A 19,126-nucleotide genomic window follows, 5' to 3' on the forward strand; every position below is an offset into this window, starting at 1 on the left:
AAAAAATCAGTGACCGTTTATGTCTATTTTTGCGGACAAAAACAGTGGCTATATTTTGTTATTTTTTTGGCATTGCTTGAATAATTAAAGACATATTAATAATTTGAATTAGTTTAACACATAGTTACGTGTTAATTTCATATCAATATATCAGAATTAGAATTGTTGTTAACTCATGTCAGGATAGAAAAAAAGTTACCATATGCTTACATCACATCTGTAACACAGTGGTTAATGCCTTGTATATATATCGTCTGTAGCATTATTATAATTTTTCCAGTAACACTTGATAAATAAAGATAAACTGAAGGTTCTGGAATTAAAGTTATACGGCACATGGATAGATAACCCTATCTTAACCTGTTACCATGTAACACTTGTGAAGTTGAGTTGAGCAGACGTAGACATATTTGTTTTTTTAACGCTGCAATATCACTGTGTTTTTTTCAATAGGACTTTCTAATGTTAAAATCGCATTGCACAAAAATCGCACGTTTGTGCTTTTGCGATTTTTGCGCGATGCGATTTTAACATTAGAATGTCCCATTGAAAAAAACACTAGTGGGTAGAAAAGCCCATAGTTTTATCGGAATAAATGCCATTCAAAAGTGAATGCTACCTACCTGTGCTACTATTTCTCTTGTTAAAGAATGGATTGGAACTAGACTTTGATTTAGATGTCCAATATGTAGAGTTTGAGCCTATGGAACTGGACGAAAGAGACTTCCCCAGATTATCAGAGCTGACCTTCTTTGTGTTATTCGTGGCTGTTTTGCTCCAATCTGAAAAACAGAATTGTATTTGACCATTATTTATCAACATTAAATAGAATGTACCAGTTGAGGCCTTAGTCAGACGGGCGTTTTTTCGCGCGATTTGTGGATCGCATGACGGATGCGCATCCGCAAATCGCGTGACCGATGCCCGAAAATCTGCTCCTGGCCGCGTTTCATTAGAAACGGGCTGGAGCTGTCCAGCGCATTGCATTCAATGGAGCCGGCAATACAGCCGACTCCATTGAAAGCAATGCGCTGCGGGCGAGTGTGGGATGAATTGTCGGGAAGGGCTTAAATATATAAGCCCTTCCCTGCAATTCATCCAGAAAAGTGTTAAAATAAAAAATATATACATACTCACCTTCTCCCGGCAGCCGGAGTTCCGCGCGGCCGGCCTGCAGAGGGTGTGAAGGGGGTGTGAGTCAGACCTGCCCCCTGATTGGCTCAGTCGGCTGTATTGCCGGCTCCATTGAATTCAATGGGCAAACATCGTTCTTCTCTGCCACAGCTGTTACAGCTGTGGCAGAGAAGAATGATTTGTCTTCTATATGTTCTCAATGGGGTTGGCGCTGCTGCCGCCGGCCCCATTGAGCGCATATAGTGAAGAGAACAGGAATCGCAAATCGCAGATAGGTGCGATCTGCGATTTCTGTTCTATAATTTATCGGACGAGCACATAAAAAGCGCTCATGTGTCCGATACCATTGCAAAGCAATGGTTTTAAAAAAATCGCCAGCCGCATGCGCATGCGCAAATCGCGCAAAAAAACGCCCGTCTGACTAAGGCCTGAGTGTGTGTTGTATGGAAATTATCCACATTTTTTAATACTTTTGAAAATACATAGCTTATTTTATCTTGTAGTGATCCTAATTGTAGCTTACAACACATCAGTAATCAGAATTAGAACACAATAAATAATGTTAATCTTTAACTTTACCTACAAGTGTTAAGAGTTGTTGAACTCAAAGTTCACAACATCACCTGCTTCTTCAGTGTCTATACATAGACACTAATAGAATAAATAACACATTTAGTTTTCCTTATAACCATCCTGAATTTACCTGAATTATCTGGTAGCCGAAGTTTCCCACAGCATAGATGCCGCCTCCATTGTTTTTGTACATTTTCTTTTAATGCACAGTGGAAGACAAAAATAAATAAACCTACAGGAAAAAAAAGGATTATTGTAAATGAATAATTTGAGTGTGAAAACAGACGAAAGTCCAACTAGTTCAACCCATTATCTACAGCGCTGAGTCAGAGAAAGGCAAAAACTTCTAAGAGAAAGCAGCGACTTGTCCTCATCTTAAGGGGTAAAAAATATATATATTTTTTTAAATCTACGGATGGCAATTAATATACAGTCCTAGAAGAACAGCCCAGGTCCAAAATCTAGTACACATAACATCTAATATTATTACTTTTAAGAAGGGCATCTAGATGCTTTTTGATATTCTTAAAAGAAAAAAGCTCAAGAACAAGAAAGATACAAAAAGCACACAAAAATACATAACAACAACAGATAGGACAAGTTACATCATGACCAATTTATTCATTGTACCTTGCAGGGAGTTGAATATGGTAAACAGGTACAAGAATGCTAGGGTGGCCTTTCCCCAAGCAAAAAAAGCAAAGCCCCATGTCATTCCTAGAAGGAATGTAAGGCTAACCACACTGCGCAAGTTCCGTAAAACTTCTTCTCTAATGCTGCGATTAGTTCTTTTTCCATTTCTTCCACAGATCTGTACCATCACCACTATGAACATGGCTACATTCATCAGAAACATGATTGCAAAGTAGGCAACACAGGTCACATAGAAGACGGTGTTGTTTCTTATCCAACAGCTGAAAAAAAGCAATTTGCATGTATCAATCTGCAGGTAGTAAAAGTTGATATTTACCGACTCACACATATGATTCTTCATTCATATTCATACTATCAGATATGTAAGCCATCTGTGCTCAAGAATTACATCTGGACAATATTGGCCATATGAAATGACCACAGCATTTACGATAAATGGTGATAACATATATATGCAATGAAAAATAGAATAGTTTTTCATGTATAGTATACTTACAATGCATCACCATTTCCATCACCATCCTTCCCATACAGGCTTTTCCCATAGGCACTATTTTTATATGTACTTGCCAGAACAGTTGCAACCACTACAGCAGGCACACCTATAATATAATACATTAAATTAGCCTACAGGAAATAGGGAAACTAAAGCATGACTAATTACAGTGTATAAACATTTAACATACAAAACATATAATAATCCAAAATATGAAAAACAAAATAAAACTGGAATGAGAAGTTATAAAAATATTTTGCTAATTTGGATATTTTTTTCTTTTGTAGTTTGAAAAGAAAGTCAATTAAAGTAAAAAAAAACAAAAAAAAAACATTAGAGTTAAATAAAAGCAGATCCGTTTATAAAATGAAAACTATGTATTAGTACGAAGAATTTTATATCTATTAAATTAAAATAATTATTTTCTACAAAAAGAACTCTTATCAACTGTAAAAATTTATAGAACACGAAGAAAATAATTTTTGGCAATTGGTCAGTATTGCTTAAATTATTTGTTACAATTTGTTACAAAAAAAAATGCACTGCATGGACGTGCAAAATGCATCTGAACGAAGCTCTGTGCTACAGGAGTACTGTGCTTGTAGAAGAGCAGCTGCTCCATGAAGGTCCTCTCATCACTGAACACTGTAACAGCACTGTCACAGTGTTCAGTGATGTAGGGACTGCAGAGGGGATGAAAGAATCCCTTGCACAGCTGCCATAGCTGTGGCAGAGGATTGCGATGTTCTTCCATTGCTTTCAAAGGCGCTGCTGCTGCCCCATTGAAAGCGATGGGTTGCAGGCAACCCCTGCAGTGATTTTTGGGGAAGGGCTTGAAATATAAGCCGTTCCCTGAAAACAAGCCCTAGCTGAATGATAAAAAATTAAAATAATAATACATCACTTAGCGGCTCAGTAGGGGTTCTCGCGCTTCATCTTTCTGGCTCCCTGGCAGTGTTCTTCAACATTTTCTTCTGACCGGGAATTTTAAAAAAAAGAAGAAATGCCAGAGCCCCGAGAGACACGCGCTAACTTGATAAGGAAGTATTACTGCCATATTGTAGAGGTACTGCTAACATTGCTTCAAGGGCAGAATACCATATGGCAAGACATGGAGTGCTTACAGGCCAGTGATATGAACCTGTAGAAATTTAGTATGCTTATGCATGGGGTTTGTGTGCACCATGAATACAACATTTTGGTCATAATCAGACAGACATTCTAATGAAGAACATGCATGTCAAATAATTTTTCGAATTCTGAGCTTCCATCAGCCGCAACAAATAATTTAACAACTTAATACCTACACACATTAGTTCTAGATAAGCATATTTTGGGGTTTTAGTAAAAGTATCCTGCAATACACTTTGCATTTTGAGGCCTTAGTCACACTGGCGTTTTTTCACGCGATTTGCGCATCGCATGACGGATGCGCATGCGCAAATCGCGTGACCGGCGCCCAAAAATCGGCCCAAAAATCACCCGAAAATCTGCTCCTAGCCGCGTTTCATTAGAAACGGGCCGGAGCTGTCCAGCGCATTGCATTCAATGGAGCCGGCAATACAGCCGGCTCCATTGAAAGCAATGCGCTGCGGGCGAGTGTGGGATGAATTGTCGGGAAGGGCTTAAATATATAAGCCCTTCACTGCAATTCATCCAGAAAAGTGTTAAAATAAAAAATATATATATACTCACCTGCTCCCGGCAGCCAGAGTACAGCGTGGCCGTCCTGCAGTGGGTGTGAAAGGGGTGTGAGTCAGACCTGCCCCCTGATTGGCTCAGCGCTGAGCCAATCAGAGGCAGGTCTCACTCACACCCATTCATGAATTCATGGATGGGTGTGAGTGGGACCTGCCTCTGATTGGCTCAGGCTGAGCCAATCAGGGGCAAGTCTGACTCACACCCCCTTCACACCCACTGCAGGACGGCCGCGCTGTACTCTGGCTGCCGGGAGCAGGTGAGTATATATATATTTTTTATTTTAACACTTTTCTGGATGAATTGCAGGGAAGGGCTTATATATTTAAGCCCTTCCCGACAATTCATCCCGCGCACGCCGGCAGCCCATTGCTTTCAATGGAGTCGGCTGTATTGCCGGCTCCATTGAATTCAATGGGCAAACATCGTTCTTCTCTGCCACAGCTGATACAGCTGTGGCAGAGAAGAATGATTTGTCTTCTATATGTTCTCAATGGGGTCGGCGCTGCTGCCGCCGGCCCCATTGAGCGCATATAGTGAAGAGAACAGGAATCGCAGATCGCAGATAGGTGCGATCTGCGATTTCTGTTCTATAATTTATCGGACGAGCGCATAAAAAGCAATGGTTTTAAAAAATCGCCAGACGCATGCGCAAATCGCGCAAAAAAACGCCCGTCTGACTAAGGCCTCACAGTCCCTTATAAATAATTAGTGGTATCTGTTCATCAGTATACTGATACAATGTCTAATATATATACTTACCCCAACCGATAATGCAAAATTTTAAAATATATCTTCGGATATATGTATTGAACACTTTCACTAGTGCAATATACATGTGCACAGCCTCTAATCCCATCCAAGTGAATGTAGCTAAGAGAAAAAAATGAAGCAAGGCAGCCACAGCTATGCAGAGCTCATTAATTTCGAAGGAAGCCAACCAGCCATCCAGGAGGAAGAAAAGGTTCAGGAACAGCAAGGCAGTGCTCAAGTTCATCAAGATTTTTGAAGGGTAATCACGTCTGATTTTTCTGGGGAAATAAAAATTGACACATTCAATATAGGGAATGGGTATAAAATATAGGAAGCGGGTCATGGGGCAAAGGAAATAAAAGTTGAGTATGAAATATAGGACTGTGGTTGTTGAGGAGGGGAAACAAGAATACTCTTTTATATAAAACCAGGACTATACATTTGGTCATTCATATTGTAGTACCATTGTAACTTCTGTGCAACTTAAAATTTTTTGTAAGATTCAATTTCTGCAGTTTGCCTGCAACGTCTTCCCCCATAGGAAAACAGAGATTCCACTTGCAAGAATACCACAATTTTATCATAATAAACAAATAGTGTCTTTGCCATGGATGGGAGAGGGAAGAGATGGGGAGAGCTTTTATCACTGATTTGTCATGGATGGACATCAGCTATTCTGAGTGCTCTCGCCTCTATGACCACTTGTCACGGTAGAGCCTCGATTGATCACTTTAACGGGATTGCAAGCGTGATGTCTAATGGTCTAAAACCTCCAGTGCTCTACAATACCCACACATACTCGCTGCCACCACCAGCTTTTGTTTCTCAGTTAAGTTGGAATCCAAATTTATGAAATATTAACACAATCTTCAATGCTATGGTGTGTTTTAAAACTGACAGGCTTTGACTAGCAAAATTGCAAATTTATTCTAAAAATAATGCTAAATATCTATATATATACCGTATATACCGGCGTATAAGGCGACGGGGCGTATAAGACGACCCCCCAACTGTCACCTTATACGCCGGTATTCAGTGGAGAAAAAAAAAAAAATTTTATTACTCACCTCCCACGGCGTTCTGTCGCGCTCCAGCAGGATGTCGCTCGCTCCGGCAGGCTGTCGCTCGCTCCTCGTCCCCGCCGCAGCATAGCTTTCTGAATGTGGGGCTTGAAATCCCCGCTTCCAGAAAGCTAATACACACGCCGGCAGCCATGACATCATTGAATGGCTGTGATTGGCTAAAGCACACGTGGCTTCAGCCAATCACACTATTCAATGACATCATTGAATGGGTGTGATTGCTAACACGTGCGCCTTCAGCCAATCACAGCCATTCAATGATGTCATTGAATAGTGTGATTGGCTGAAGCCACGTGTGCTTTAGCCAATCACAGCCATTCAATGCTGCCATGGCTGCCGGCGTGTGTATTAGCTTTCTGGAAGCGGGGATTTCAAGCCCCGCATTCAGAAAGCTATGCTGCGGCGGGGACGAGGAGCGAGCGACAGCCTGCCGGAGCGAGCGACATCCTGCCGGAGCGCGACAGAACGCCGTGGGAGGTGAGTAATAAAATTTTTTTTTTTTACACTTTTTTTTTTTTTGTATTACCGGCGCATAAGACGACCCCCGACTGCAGAGCAGATTTTTTGGGGTTCAAAAGTCGTCTTATACGCCGGTATATACGGTATATGCAAAGGTATACAGAAAAAGATGTTACAGTGGAGATAAGGTTTACAGGTATACACAACAGACAGTACTTAGGCCTTAGTCAGACGGGCGATTTTTCGCGCGATTTGCGGATCGCATGACGGATGCGCATCCGCAAATCGCGTGACCGGTGCGCGCAAGTCGCCCGCAAATCGCCCGAAAATCTTCTCCTAGCCGCGTTTCATTAGAAACGGGCCGGAGCTGTCCAGCGCATTGCATTCAATGGAGACGGCAATACAGCCGTCTCCATTGAAAGCAATGCGCTGCGGGCGAGCCCGGGATGAATTGTCGGTAAGGGCTTAAGTATATAAGCCCTTCCCTGCAATCCATCCTAAAATGTGTTAAAATAAAAAAAAATTGTATACTCACCTTCTCCCGGCAGCCGGAGCTCCGTGTGGCCGTCCTGCAGTGGGTGTGAAGGGGGTGTGAGTCAGACCTGCCCCCTGATTGGCTCAGCGCTGAGCCAATCAGAGGCATGCCTCACTCACACCCATTCATGAATTCATGAATGGATGTGAGTCAGACCTGCCCCTGATTGGCTCAGCGCTGAGAGGCAGCAGTCACTCACCCATTCATGAATTCATGAATGGGTGTGTGAGTGTTTTCAGCCTCTGATTGGTCAGGGCTGTGACCAATCAGAGGCAGATCATTCAGCAGGCGGGGATTTTAAAGCCCCGCCGGCTGAATAGTGCCAAGAAGCAGTTCAGGAGAACTGACAGCGGCTGCGGCTGGACTCCGGCTGCAGCGGAAAGGTGAGTATACAATTTTTTTTTATTTTAACACATTTTAGAATGAATTGCAGGGAAGGGTTTATATATTCAACCCCTTCCCGACAATTCACCCCGCGCACGCCGGCAGCCCATTGCTTTCAATGGAGCGGCTGTATTGCTGGCTCCATTGAATTCAATGGGCAAACATCGTTCTTCTCTGTCACAGCTGTTACAGCTGTGGCAGAGAAGAATGATTTGTCTTCTATATGTTCTCAATGGGGTCGGCGCTGCTGCCGCCGGCCCCATTGAGCGCATATAGTGAAGAGAACAGGAATCGCAGATCGCAGATAGGTGCGATCTGCGATTTTTTGTTCTATAATTTATCGGACGAGCGCATAAAAAGCGCTCATGTGTCCGATACCATTGCAAAGCAATGGTTTTATAAAATCGCCGGACGCATGCGCATGCGGTTTTTTTTGCGCGATTTGCGCATGCGTCCGGCGATTTTATAAAACCATTGCTTTGCAATGGTATCGGACACATGAGCGCTTTTTATGCGCTCGTCCGATAAATTATAGAACAGAAATCGCAGATCGCACCTATCTGCGATCTGCGATTCCTGTTCTCTTCTCTATATGCGCCCAATGGGGCCGGCGGCAGCAGCGCCGACCCCATTGAGAACATATAGTAGACAAATCATTCTCCTCTGCCACAGCTGTGGCAGAGAAGAATGATGTTTGCCCATTGAATTCAATGGAGCCGGCAATACAGCCGGCTTCATTGAAAGCAATGGGCTGCCGACGATCGCACGATGAATTTTCGGGAAGGGCTTAAAAATATAAGCCCTTCCCGGAAATTCATCCAGAAATGTGTAAAAACAAAAAAAATTTATATACTCACCTGGTCCCGGCAGACGGAGTGCAGCCGGGGCCGGCCGGCAGTTCTCCTGAACTGCTCTGAGTAGTATTCAGCAGCCGGGGATTTAAAATCCCCGCCTGCTGAATGAGCTGCCTCTAATTGGTCACAGCCTCACCAATCAGAGGCAGCTCTCACTCACACCAATTCATGAATTTATGAATGGGTGAGTGAGTGCTGCCTCTGATTGACTCAGCGCAGGGACCAATCAGAGGCAGCACTCACCCATTCATGAATTCATGAATGGGTAAGTGAGAGCTGCCTCTGATTGATGAGGCTGTGACCAATCAGAGGCAGCTCATTCAGCAGGTGGGGATTTTAAATCCCCGGCTGCTGAATACTACTCAGACCAGTTCAGGAGAACTGCCAGCCGGCCCCGGCTGCACTCCGTCTGCCGGGACCAGGTGAGTATATATATTTTTTTGTTTTTACACATTTCTGAATGAATTGCAGGGAAGGGCTTATATATTTTAGCCCTTCCCGAAAATTCATTGTGCGATCGCCGGCAGCCCATTGCTTTCAATGGAGCCGGCTGTATTGCCTACTCCATTGAATTCAGTGGGCAAACATCATTCTTCTCTACCACAGCAGAGGAGAATGATTTGTCTACTATATGTTCTCAATGGGGTCGGCGCTGCTGCCGCCGGCCCCATTTAGCGCATATAGAGAAGAGAATAGGAATCGCAGATCGCAGATAGGTGCGATCTGCGATTTTTGTTCTATAATTTATCGGACAAGCGCATAAAAAGCGCTCATGTGTCCAATACCATTGCAAAGCAATGGTTTTATGAAATCGCCGGACGCATGCGCAAATCGCGGCAAAAAATGGTCGTCTGACCGAGGCCTCAATGTGTATGTACCTGTGAAAAACCATAATTCCCTATTTCAGCCATATCTCTGCAGGAGATCCTCTGATTGGGAATATATGCCGAGCATATTTCCGGTCATGGTTTTATTCACTCAGCGATACCAAACACGACACATAAATTATAACCAAGATACCGCATTTGGTGTATTTTGTGGCTTGTATCTCAATGTGTTTGAATGTGTTTTATTCAGCTGGCCCAACCGATTCTGAAAATATAATTCATATCAGGCTAGGATCTTCACACGACCAGTAATCCTTATTAACAGATTTTTCCCTGAATGGAATCTTGGAGCCAGAGCATCTGTGAGAATCCAGCTTATAGTATGATAATTTCTTTAGACTTTATTAACAAGCAAATGGTCACACAATGTGGGTTACTCCTGCTAATTCTTAACTAAACAGACAAGTGGAGACAGGAGGGCCAGAAGAATGAAAGGCGCTTATTTAGTCTTGTCCAGGGGAATGTCAGACAATTGCCTTTCTAAATGTGAATATTCAAAAGGCAGGGGGGACTGCGAAACTTAGAACTACATTCTAACTACTCAAGGCCTGAATGGGATATCACAGTGGTACAAAAACGGATGCCCCACCAGTCTCTATATCACAGTCCTTTTAGGAAAAATTGTAATAATTTTACAATATTCATGGCATAAATGTATGTGTCAAACATTCTGTAAATATGTCAAGTGTTATCTTTACAGTTACAGGAATTTCAGTACTGAGGGAACTCATGTAACAGTTGACACTTTTGACCAAATTTAATATGCAAGATGCCACCTTCACCATTGATTTTTATATTCATAAACATCATTTACATTGCAAGTAATCACATATTACCTTGCAGATTAAAACAAATGAATTGTTTCCAAATTTGACACCAAATTGATTAAAACCCCAATTCCTGAACAAGGATATGGTGAAGAATTTTTATACGGTGCACATTTTTGATCATTTTACATGTTCTACTCCTTTGGATTCAATAAAATACATACATATTTATTAAATTGTACATTAACCTTAGCAACTTACAAGTCCTGTATTTATCAGCTTTTGCAATTACTATATTAATAATGCATTTGACTTATTAAGACCAGTTTCACATCTTCCTCAGAACCCCCGGTCAGAGGTTCTGTCACAGATTTAGCCCAAAATACCAGAAGAGTAAAGTGCTGCATGCAGTGCTTCTTTTTCTTATGTCCAAAAGTTGTGCACCTGGCCAGAAAGCGGACAGACCCCATTATATTCCTTGAACGGAGCAGGGAAGTGGAACCCTGAGTGCAGGGTTGTTAACACTTTATAAATCAAATTAAAAATAAATGTTTTTACAACACAGTGCAATGTTTTGAACAAAAAATCTACTTACTCAAATGCGATGTAAGTTAGAAGTGTGGCAGCTGTACAAATGGCAGATATCCCACAGCCGATATAAGTAATAAATGTAAGAATTTTTGTATTTTGACTATCTAAAGCATCCTGATTTCTCTGTAGGTCCTACAAAACATAGATTAATATAGATACATAAACGTTTACTTGTATGAGATTTATTTAAATAAAAAAGTGGACAAATATAAAAACACACACAGTCACCTAAAATAACTTCTGAAAAAAAGCTCTAAAAGTATCATCTTTAATTACATGATAAATCTGTGATATTGGTGAATATTTTAGACTTTATTTTTGTTAGATTGAACATGAGTCCAACAAAAAAATCCTTCTATATACCTTCATGTGAAATTGAAGATATACAGGCGTAAAGAAACGCACCACAGATTCCTACAGGTGATGTATATGTGTAGCCGTATGTATGAAACATACAGTTATGTCTAACAAGCCTGACAAAGATCGTGTAATATAAACACAAAATAACTCCTTTTTGCAGAATTAAAACACACATGCTGTTAAAAAAATCCCACTCTAGGAAGAGTTGTCGTTTTGTTGCAAAACTCAGCATGCAGAAACATCTCAGGCAGATATGTTAATGATTAGTGTTAGGACATGATTAGGTGAACAGTTTGTCACCTGAGACCATAAAAGGGGTTCTATCCTTGGCCTATAAAAAGGCTCTCAGAGGCTACTTGTGTGTAGTGGACCTCTTTTTTCGCTTGTCCAGAGCTTGTTGACCACTAGACGCCTCTACGATGCCATATAAGAAATTTATTCCAGTTAACAGAGTTTGAGAGGGGCATATTATTGGAATTCAAAAAGCTGAATGGTCATATCGCTGAACTGCCCACAGGACCATTTTGACCAGACAGTTGGGAGGTGTTGGGACTTTTGGATGCATGAGAACATGCACACAAGGCGACTGGGCTCAGCACACCATGAACAGACCACCAATAGAGGATCGTCTGATCATCCGACAAATATGAGTAGCTCCAACTGTTTCATTGTCTACCATCCAGAGACAAGCTCTGTGTCTGTCTGAACCATTTCCAGGCCCTTGACTAAAGAAAATTTGATCTCAAAGCACCCCTTACGTGTACTGCCTTTGAAAGCCACCATCACGTCCACTTGCAGTGGTATCATCAACAACTAAACTGGATGAACCAAGTTGTCTTTAGTGACAAATTCAGGTTTAGATGGGCATGTTCGTGTCTGGAGACCGAGGGGTGATCACCTCAATTCTGCCTTTGCTGAGGAGCGGTACACTGCCCCATTGCTTGTGTGATGGTCTGGGAGGCCATCATGTAAGACAATTGGTCACACCTAGCAGTGGTACGAAGAAGAGTGACAGCTCAGCGATATGTTCTGGACATCTGGCAGCCACATGTGTTGCCTCTTATGGCAGAGTTTCTAAAAGGCATTTTCTAGCAGGATAATGCGGGGCTGCACACAGCAGGGGTGTTACAGGAATGCTTTCACAGCATTGACACACTTCCATGGCCTGCCTGGTTGCCAGACTTATCACAAATAGAACATGCATGGGACCATTTGAGATGCCAACTTCAACAGCCTATGAGTTTGCATGATCAAGAGGCTCAGTTACAGCAAAAATGGACCTCTATGCCACATATTACCATACAGAACCTGTATGATTTCATACCCGCCCTATATTACATCTTGCATCCAAGCTAGAGGTAGCCCAACAGGGCACTAGAGCCTCCATTCCCAACTGTATTAAATCTTTTATCCAAGCTAGAGGCGGTACAACAGGATACTAGAGCCTCTATGCCTGCCATTATCACATCTTGTATCCAAGCTAGAGGTGATACATCAGGGTACTAGAGCCTCCATGCCCACCTATATCACATCTTGCATCCAAGCTAAACGTGGTACAACAGGATACTAAAGCCTCCCTTCAAGAGGTCAATTTTCCAAAATAAATGGTACTTTTGCTCTGATATTGTAATCACTTACTTATATCAATGTTACAATCACACAGAGAAAGTTTCATTCTATTCCGACAACTCCTTCTAGGGAAAGGGATTTTTTTTTACAATCAGTGTATTTAAGGAACAGTTTGTCCCTTTTTTATTTTGACTGCTAAAAACAGTTGTTAAACATTCATCTAAAATATTATCATTTTTAATGGTAATATTTAAGTCGCAAATTTAGAAGCCCAAATTCTGGATCTAAATGGGCAACTGGCAACACTGAGAGCCATTGACATCATGGAAAGGAGTTTGGTGCTCACTGAGCAGGCACTCGCTGGGGTAGAGGCGGGGGCGAATGGTAGTACGGAAGTGCAGGGGGAGCAGGCAGTCAGCTGGGTGACAGAAAGAAGGAGGGTTAGAGGGAAGAGAACCAGGGAGGCTGGTCCTGAACTGGCACAACCCAACAAGTTTGCACGATTGGCAGATGAGGGGGATGCCATTACAGAGCCAGCACCGCTGCAGCACGACACGCCCTCTGAACGCCAGGGGGATGACTGCTCCAGTGAGACGGGGACGGGGAGCGCAGGGCAGGCTAGACAGGTTCTAGTGGTGGGGGACTCAATTATTAGGGGGACAGAGAGGGCAATCTGCCATAAAGACCGGGATCGTCGAACGGTGTGTTGTCTTCCTGGCGCTCGAGTTCGACACATCGCGGATCGGATTGACAGATTACTGGGAGGGGCTGGTGAGGATCCAGCGGTCATGGTGCACGTTGGCACCAATGAACAAATTAGAGGTCAATGGAGGGCCCTCAAAAATGATTTCAGGGACTTAGGGTCCAAGCTCAGGGCACGGACCTCCAGGGTAGTTTTCTCGGAAATACTACCTGTACCTAATGCCACACTAGAAAGGCAGCAGGATCTTAGGGAGGTAAACAAGTGGCTCCGGAGTTGGTGCAAGAAGGAGGGATTTGGGTTCCTGGAGAACTGGGCTGACTTTGCGGTCGGCTACAGGCTCTACCGTAGGGACGGGCTGCATCTAAATGGGGAGGGTGCAGCTGTGCTGGGGGAAAAGATGGCTAGAAGGCTGGAGGATTGTTTAAACTAGGGACTGGGGGGGAGGGTAAAATGAAAAATAGTGGGGTAGCTAGTGTAATTAGCGATCTGGGTCCAAGCAAAGGGAATGGGGGACGAGCAGGGGGTGGGGTTAGTACAGTTAGAACTGATAGATCAGCCAATAGTACGAATAGCAACAAAACAAATTTAAAAAACAAAAAAAATGAAATAAATTGTATGATCACGAATGCACGAAGTCTGATCGGTAAAGTGGGTGAGCTTGAAGCAAGAATGACTGATGAAAGTTATGATATAGTCGGAATTACGGAAACATGGCTTGATGATAAGTGCGATTGGGCGGTGAATTTGCAGGGGTACAATCTCTTCAGAAGAGACCGAAGGAACCAGAAAGGGGGAGGGGTATGTCTGTACGTCAAATCGAACTTGAAGCCGAGGCTACGGGAGGATATAGGGGAAGGAGACGAACAGGTGGAATCTCTGTGGGTAGAAATACAGGGAGGAAAAAATAACAAAATCCTGATAGGGGTCTTCTATAGACCACCAAAAGCAACAGAAGAAACTGAAGACTTACTACTAAGGCAGATAGAAGAGGTGTCAAAACGAAACGAAGTAATTATCATGGGGGACTTTAATTACCCAGATATAACATGGGAGAACGAAACCTGCAAATCTCACAGGGGTGATAAGTTCTTGAGAGTAATTAAAGACAATTACCTGAACCAACTTGTGCAGGAACCAACAAGAGGGAGGGCCATTCTGGACCTAGTACTAACCAACAAACCGGAACGTATAAAGGGGGTGCAGGTTGAGGGGCACTTGGGGAACAGTGACCACAATATAATCAACTTCCAGCTGTCAATCAATAGGAAGCCTTATCAGGGAGTGACAAAGAAACTAAACTTTAGTAAAGCAAAATTTGATGAGCTTAGAACTACTATCGGTAACATTAATTGGGACAACATCCTCAAAAATATCAGTACGGAGGACAAATGGGAAAAGTTCAAAAGGATCCTAATCGCCTCATGTGAGCAGTTCATTCCCTTTAAAAATAAAAGAAACTCAACTAAAAGGAAACCAATGTGGCTCGACAAGACGGTAAGAGGGGCAATAAACGAAAAAAAGAAAGCGTTCAAACTACTAAAGCAACAAGGCAGCGAAGAAGCGCTAAAATCATACAGGGAAAAAAACAAAATATGCAAAGATACGATCAAAACTGCCAAGGAGGAAGCAGAAAGACGGATCGCAAAAGAGAGCAGAAACAACCCGAAGCTATTTTTCAACTACATAAACAGCAAAAGGATTTGCAGGGAGAGCGCTGGCCCTTTAAAAAACAATGCAGGAGAAATCATTGATGATGACGAAGGGAAAGCAAATCTACTAAACAGTTTCTTCTCAAGTGTGTTCACCAAAGAAAAGGAAATGCCATACGAGATGCAGGGGAATAAAACGAACCCCTCACAAAATATCTCATACCTAACGCAGGAGGAGGTGCGGAAGCGTCTAAAGAAAACTAAAATTGATAAATCACCGGGCCCAGATGGATTACACCCAAGGATACTAAAGGAACTAAGTGACGAGATAGCTAGGCCGCTATACCTAATATTTCTAGACACTATTAAGACCGGAGTAGTACCATTGGACTGGCGCATTGCCAACGTGGTCCCAATTTACAAAAAAGGGAGCAAAAGTGAGCCTGGTAACTACAGGCCAGTAAGTCTCACTTCAGTAACGGGAAAAATTTTCGAGGGGATTCTGAGAGACGCAATCGATGAGTACCTCAAGGAGATTAAGGGAATAACTCCTCACCAACATGGATTCATGAAGGGTCGCTCATGTCAGACAAATCTGATCAGTTTCTACGATGAAGTAAGCTCTAAGCTGGACCAGGGAGAATCTATTGATCTTGTATATCTGGACTTCTCTAAAGCCTTTGACACCGTGCCTCATAATAGGCTAATATACAAAATGAGGCAGCTCGGATTGGGCGAAAACGTGTGTAAGTGGGTAAAAAATTGGCTCAACGATAGAAAGCAGAGGGTGGTAATAAATGGTTCGTACTCTGATTGGACCACAGTCGCTAGCGGGGTGCCACAGGGTTCAGTAATAGGCCCCATTCTGTTCAATATATTTATCAATGACCTGATAGAGGGGCTGCACAGCAAAATATCAATATTTGCAGATGACACAAAATTATACAATATAATTAATGCAACGGAGGACAATGTGTGGCTACAAACGGACCTGGACAAGCTGGGGGCTTGGGCAGAAAATGGCAAATGAAGTTCAATGTTGAAAAATGTAAGACTATGCACATGGGCAGGAGGAACGGATGTCACCAATATTCACTTAATGGGGTACCACTAGGGAAAAGTGATATGGAAAAGGATCTGGGGGTACTAGTGGATAATAGACTAAACTGGAGTAACCAATGCAAGTCAGCCGCTGCAAAGGCAAATAAAGTCTTGGGGTGCATTAAAAGAGGTATAGGGGCGAAGGACGAGAACATTATCCTTCCATTATATAAGGCACTTGTCAGGCCTCACATGGAGTACTGCGTACAATTCTGGACACCGGTGCTCAGGAAAGATGTCACAGTGCTTGAGGGGGTTCAAAGAAGAGCGACTAAACTAATACATGGAATGACGGGACTGGAATACCCAGAGAGGCTGTCCAAATTGGGACTATTTACTCTAGAAAAAAGAAGGTTAAGAGGCGACCAAATAACCATGTATAAGTACATGAGGGGACAACACATGGATCTCTCCCACGATCTGTTTACACCCAGGACCACGACGGTAACAAGAGGACATCCGCTACGATTAGAGGAAAGTAGGTTTCATCACCAACACAGAAAGGGGTTCTTTACTGTAAGAGCAGTTAGACTGTGGAACTCTCTACCGGAGGAAGTGGTGATGGCAAAATCCATAGAGGAGTTTAAAAGGGGACTTGATGTCTTTCTGGAGAAGGATATTACAGGATATAAATTTTAGTTTAAGTGTCAATCCTGGTATATAGGCAGGTAGGAACTATTAGGGGTTGATCCAGGGAACAGTCTGATTGCCATTAGGGAGTCGGGAAGGAATTTTTTCCCCAAAAGAGCCAATTGACTTCTGGCCTTGGGGTTTTTTGCCTTCCTCTGGATCAACACAGTAGGATAGACAGGCTGGACTAGATGGACAATGTCTTCATTCGGCCTTACATACTATGTTACTATGTTACTAAGTCAAAATTATTTTTTTAAAAGGCTCATTATTTTTGCACTTACCATCAGAATACCAAAATGTGTGAGGTGATTGCATAGGCAGACTGTCTCATTAGCATTTGATTCATTTATCAGCACCCTGCAGCCAGCCTGGCTCCAGCCACCATTGCCAGCTGTTAAAAAGTAAGATTGAATAATCAGTTGTTAAAGATTTACTACGACTGAAAAAACAAGATTGTGGAAGTTGTATGAAAAAACAAGAATCATATCTTATGTTATTTTTAATAGGTTGTATTCTATTTATGTGAGAGCAGAATTCTTGGTGCTACATTGTAAAGAATAAACTGTCCATTTCCCTTGCGGATATGCAGGGTTTAGTTGATTTGATCACTTCCTTACACCTCAGACATGAGGTTGTAGAGAAATCTTAATGAAAAGATTGTTCCTGATCATTACTCTGCATTGTCCCAACGTCTAATTGAATTTTGCTGTAATATTTTCCAGACAGATATACTCTTAACTGAAAAGAAGTCTTGTCAGCTACTGTCCTGACAAGTGTCTCCCAGAAATCTGGAATCATAGCATATTAATATATATAACTTCCTGTGGTATTTTATTGTATACCCATAGTCTGTTATTGATTTTACTGTTATCTACAGTGTACTTTAACACTATGTATTCTTCATTTCATTTCATTTTTCCCACCTGTTTGCAGTATGTACTACTTTTTACTCAATATTTGCCTTTGAAACTAAATCGATAGTAAACCCCATGTTGATGCGATATGAATAGTTCAGTAGTTAATATGTGAGGACTTCATGACTACAACAAAAGGAGGTTAAATTGAAATGTAAAATGTTAGATTATGCATTCCTTTTCATCACTGGAATTCTAATTTTACCAATTAATGCATTTCATATTGCTCAAGTTATCTATCAGTGAGGCCTTAGTCAGACGGCCGTTTTTAGCCGCGATTTGCGCATGCGTCTGCGATTCCTGTTCTCTTCTCTATATGCGCTCAATGGGGCCGGCGGCAGCAGCGCCGACCCCATTGAGAACATATAGAAGACAAATCATTCTTCTCTGCCACAGCTGTAACAGCTGTGACAGAGAAGAACGATGTTTGCCCGTTGAATTCAATGGAGCCAGCAATACAGCCGCTCCATTGAAAGCAATGGGCTGCCGGCGTGCGCGGGTGAATTGTCGGGAAGGGATTAAATATATAAGCCCTTCCCTGCAATTCATCCTAAAATGTGGTAAAATAAAAAAAAATTGTATACTCACCTTTCCGCTGCAGCCGGAGTCCAGCCGCGGCCGCTGTCAGTTCTCCTGAACTGCTTCTCGGCACTATTCAGCCGGCAGGGCTTTAAAATCCCCGCCTGCTGAATGATCTGCCTCTGATTGGTCACAGCCCTGACCAATCAGAGGCTGAAAACACTCACACACCCATTCATGAATTCATGAATGGGTGAGTGACTGCTGCCTCTCAGCGCTGAGCCAATCAGGGGCAGGTCTGACTCACATCCATTCATGAATTCATGAATGGGTGTGAGTGAGACATGCCTCTGATTGGCTCAGCGCTGAGCCAATCAGGGGGCAGGTCTGACAAACCCCTTCACACCCACTGCAGGACGGCCGCGCGGAGCTCCGGCTGCCGGGAGAAGGTGAGTATATATATTTTTTTTATTTTTACACATTTTAGAATGAATTGCAGGGAAGGGCTTATATATTTAAGCCCTTCCCGACAATTCATCCCGGGCTCGCTCGCAGCGCATTGCTTTAAATGCAGCCGGCTCTATTGCCGTCTCCATTGAATGCAATGCGCTAGACAGCTCCGGCCCGTTTCTAATGAAACGCGGCTAGGAGCAGATTTTCGGGCGATTTGCGGGCGACTTGCGCGCATCCGTCATGCGATCCGCAAATCGCGTGAAAAAACGCCCGTGTGACTAAGGCCTAAAGAAGCTATCTGTTTTATACAAAAGCAATAGAACACTTAGCATTCTTTTGGTTTATCTACCACATAGTT

The 19,126-nt window shown here is 42.7% G+C and overlaps 1 protein-coding gene across 5 annotated transcripts in view; it reads right to left on the minus strand.

Moving 5' to 3' along the window:
• ADGRG6 (adhesion G protein-coupled receptor G6) overlaps positions 1–19,126 on the minus strand; it is a 192,144-nt gene that overhangs the window by 16,473 nt on the left and 156,545 nt on the right. For all 5 annotated transcript variants that reach the window (XM_066595973.1, XM_066595974.1, XM_066595971.1 and 2 more), the window contains 7 exons: positions 17,164–17,273; positions 10,872–10,999; positions 5,318–5,586; positions 2,858–2,963; positions 2,338–2,621; positions 1,838–1,939; positions 624–782 (listed from right to left, as the gene is read on the minus strand). In XM_066595973.1, the coding sequence (XP_066452070.1) occupies positions 624–782; positions 1,838–1,939; positions 2,338–2,621; positions 2,858–2,963; positions 5,318–5,586; positions 10,872–10,999; positions 17,164–17,273 (1,158 nt within the window). The remainder of the gene's footprint in view (positions 1–623; positions 783–1,837; positions 1,940–2,337; positions 2,622–2,857; positions 2,964–5,317; positions 5,587–10,871; positions 11,000–17,163; positions 17,274–19,126) is intronic.

The sequence above is a fragment of the Eleutherodactylus coqui genome, chromosome 3 (genome assembly GCF_035609145.1).
Source record: "Eleutherodactylus coqui strain aEleCoq1 chromosome 3, aEleCoq1.hap1, whole genome shotgun sequence".
In the NCBI taxonomy this organism is placed as follows: domain Eukaryota; kingdom Metazoa; phylum Chordata; class Amphibia; order Anura; family Eleutherodactylidae; genus Eleutherodactylus; species Eleutherodactylus coqui.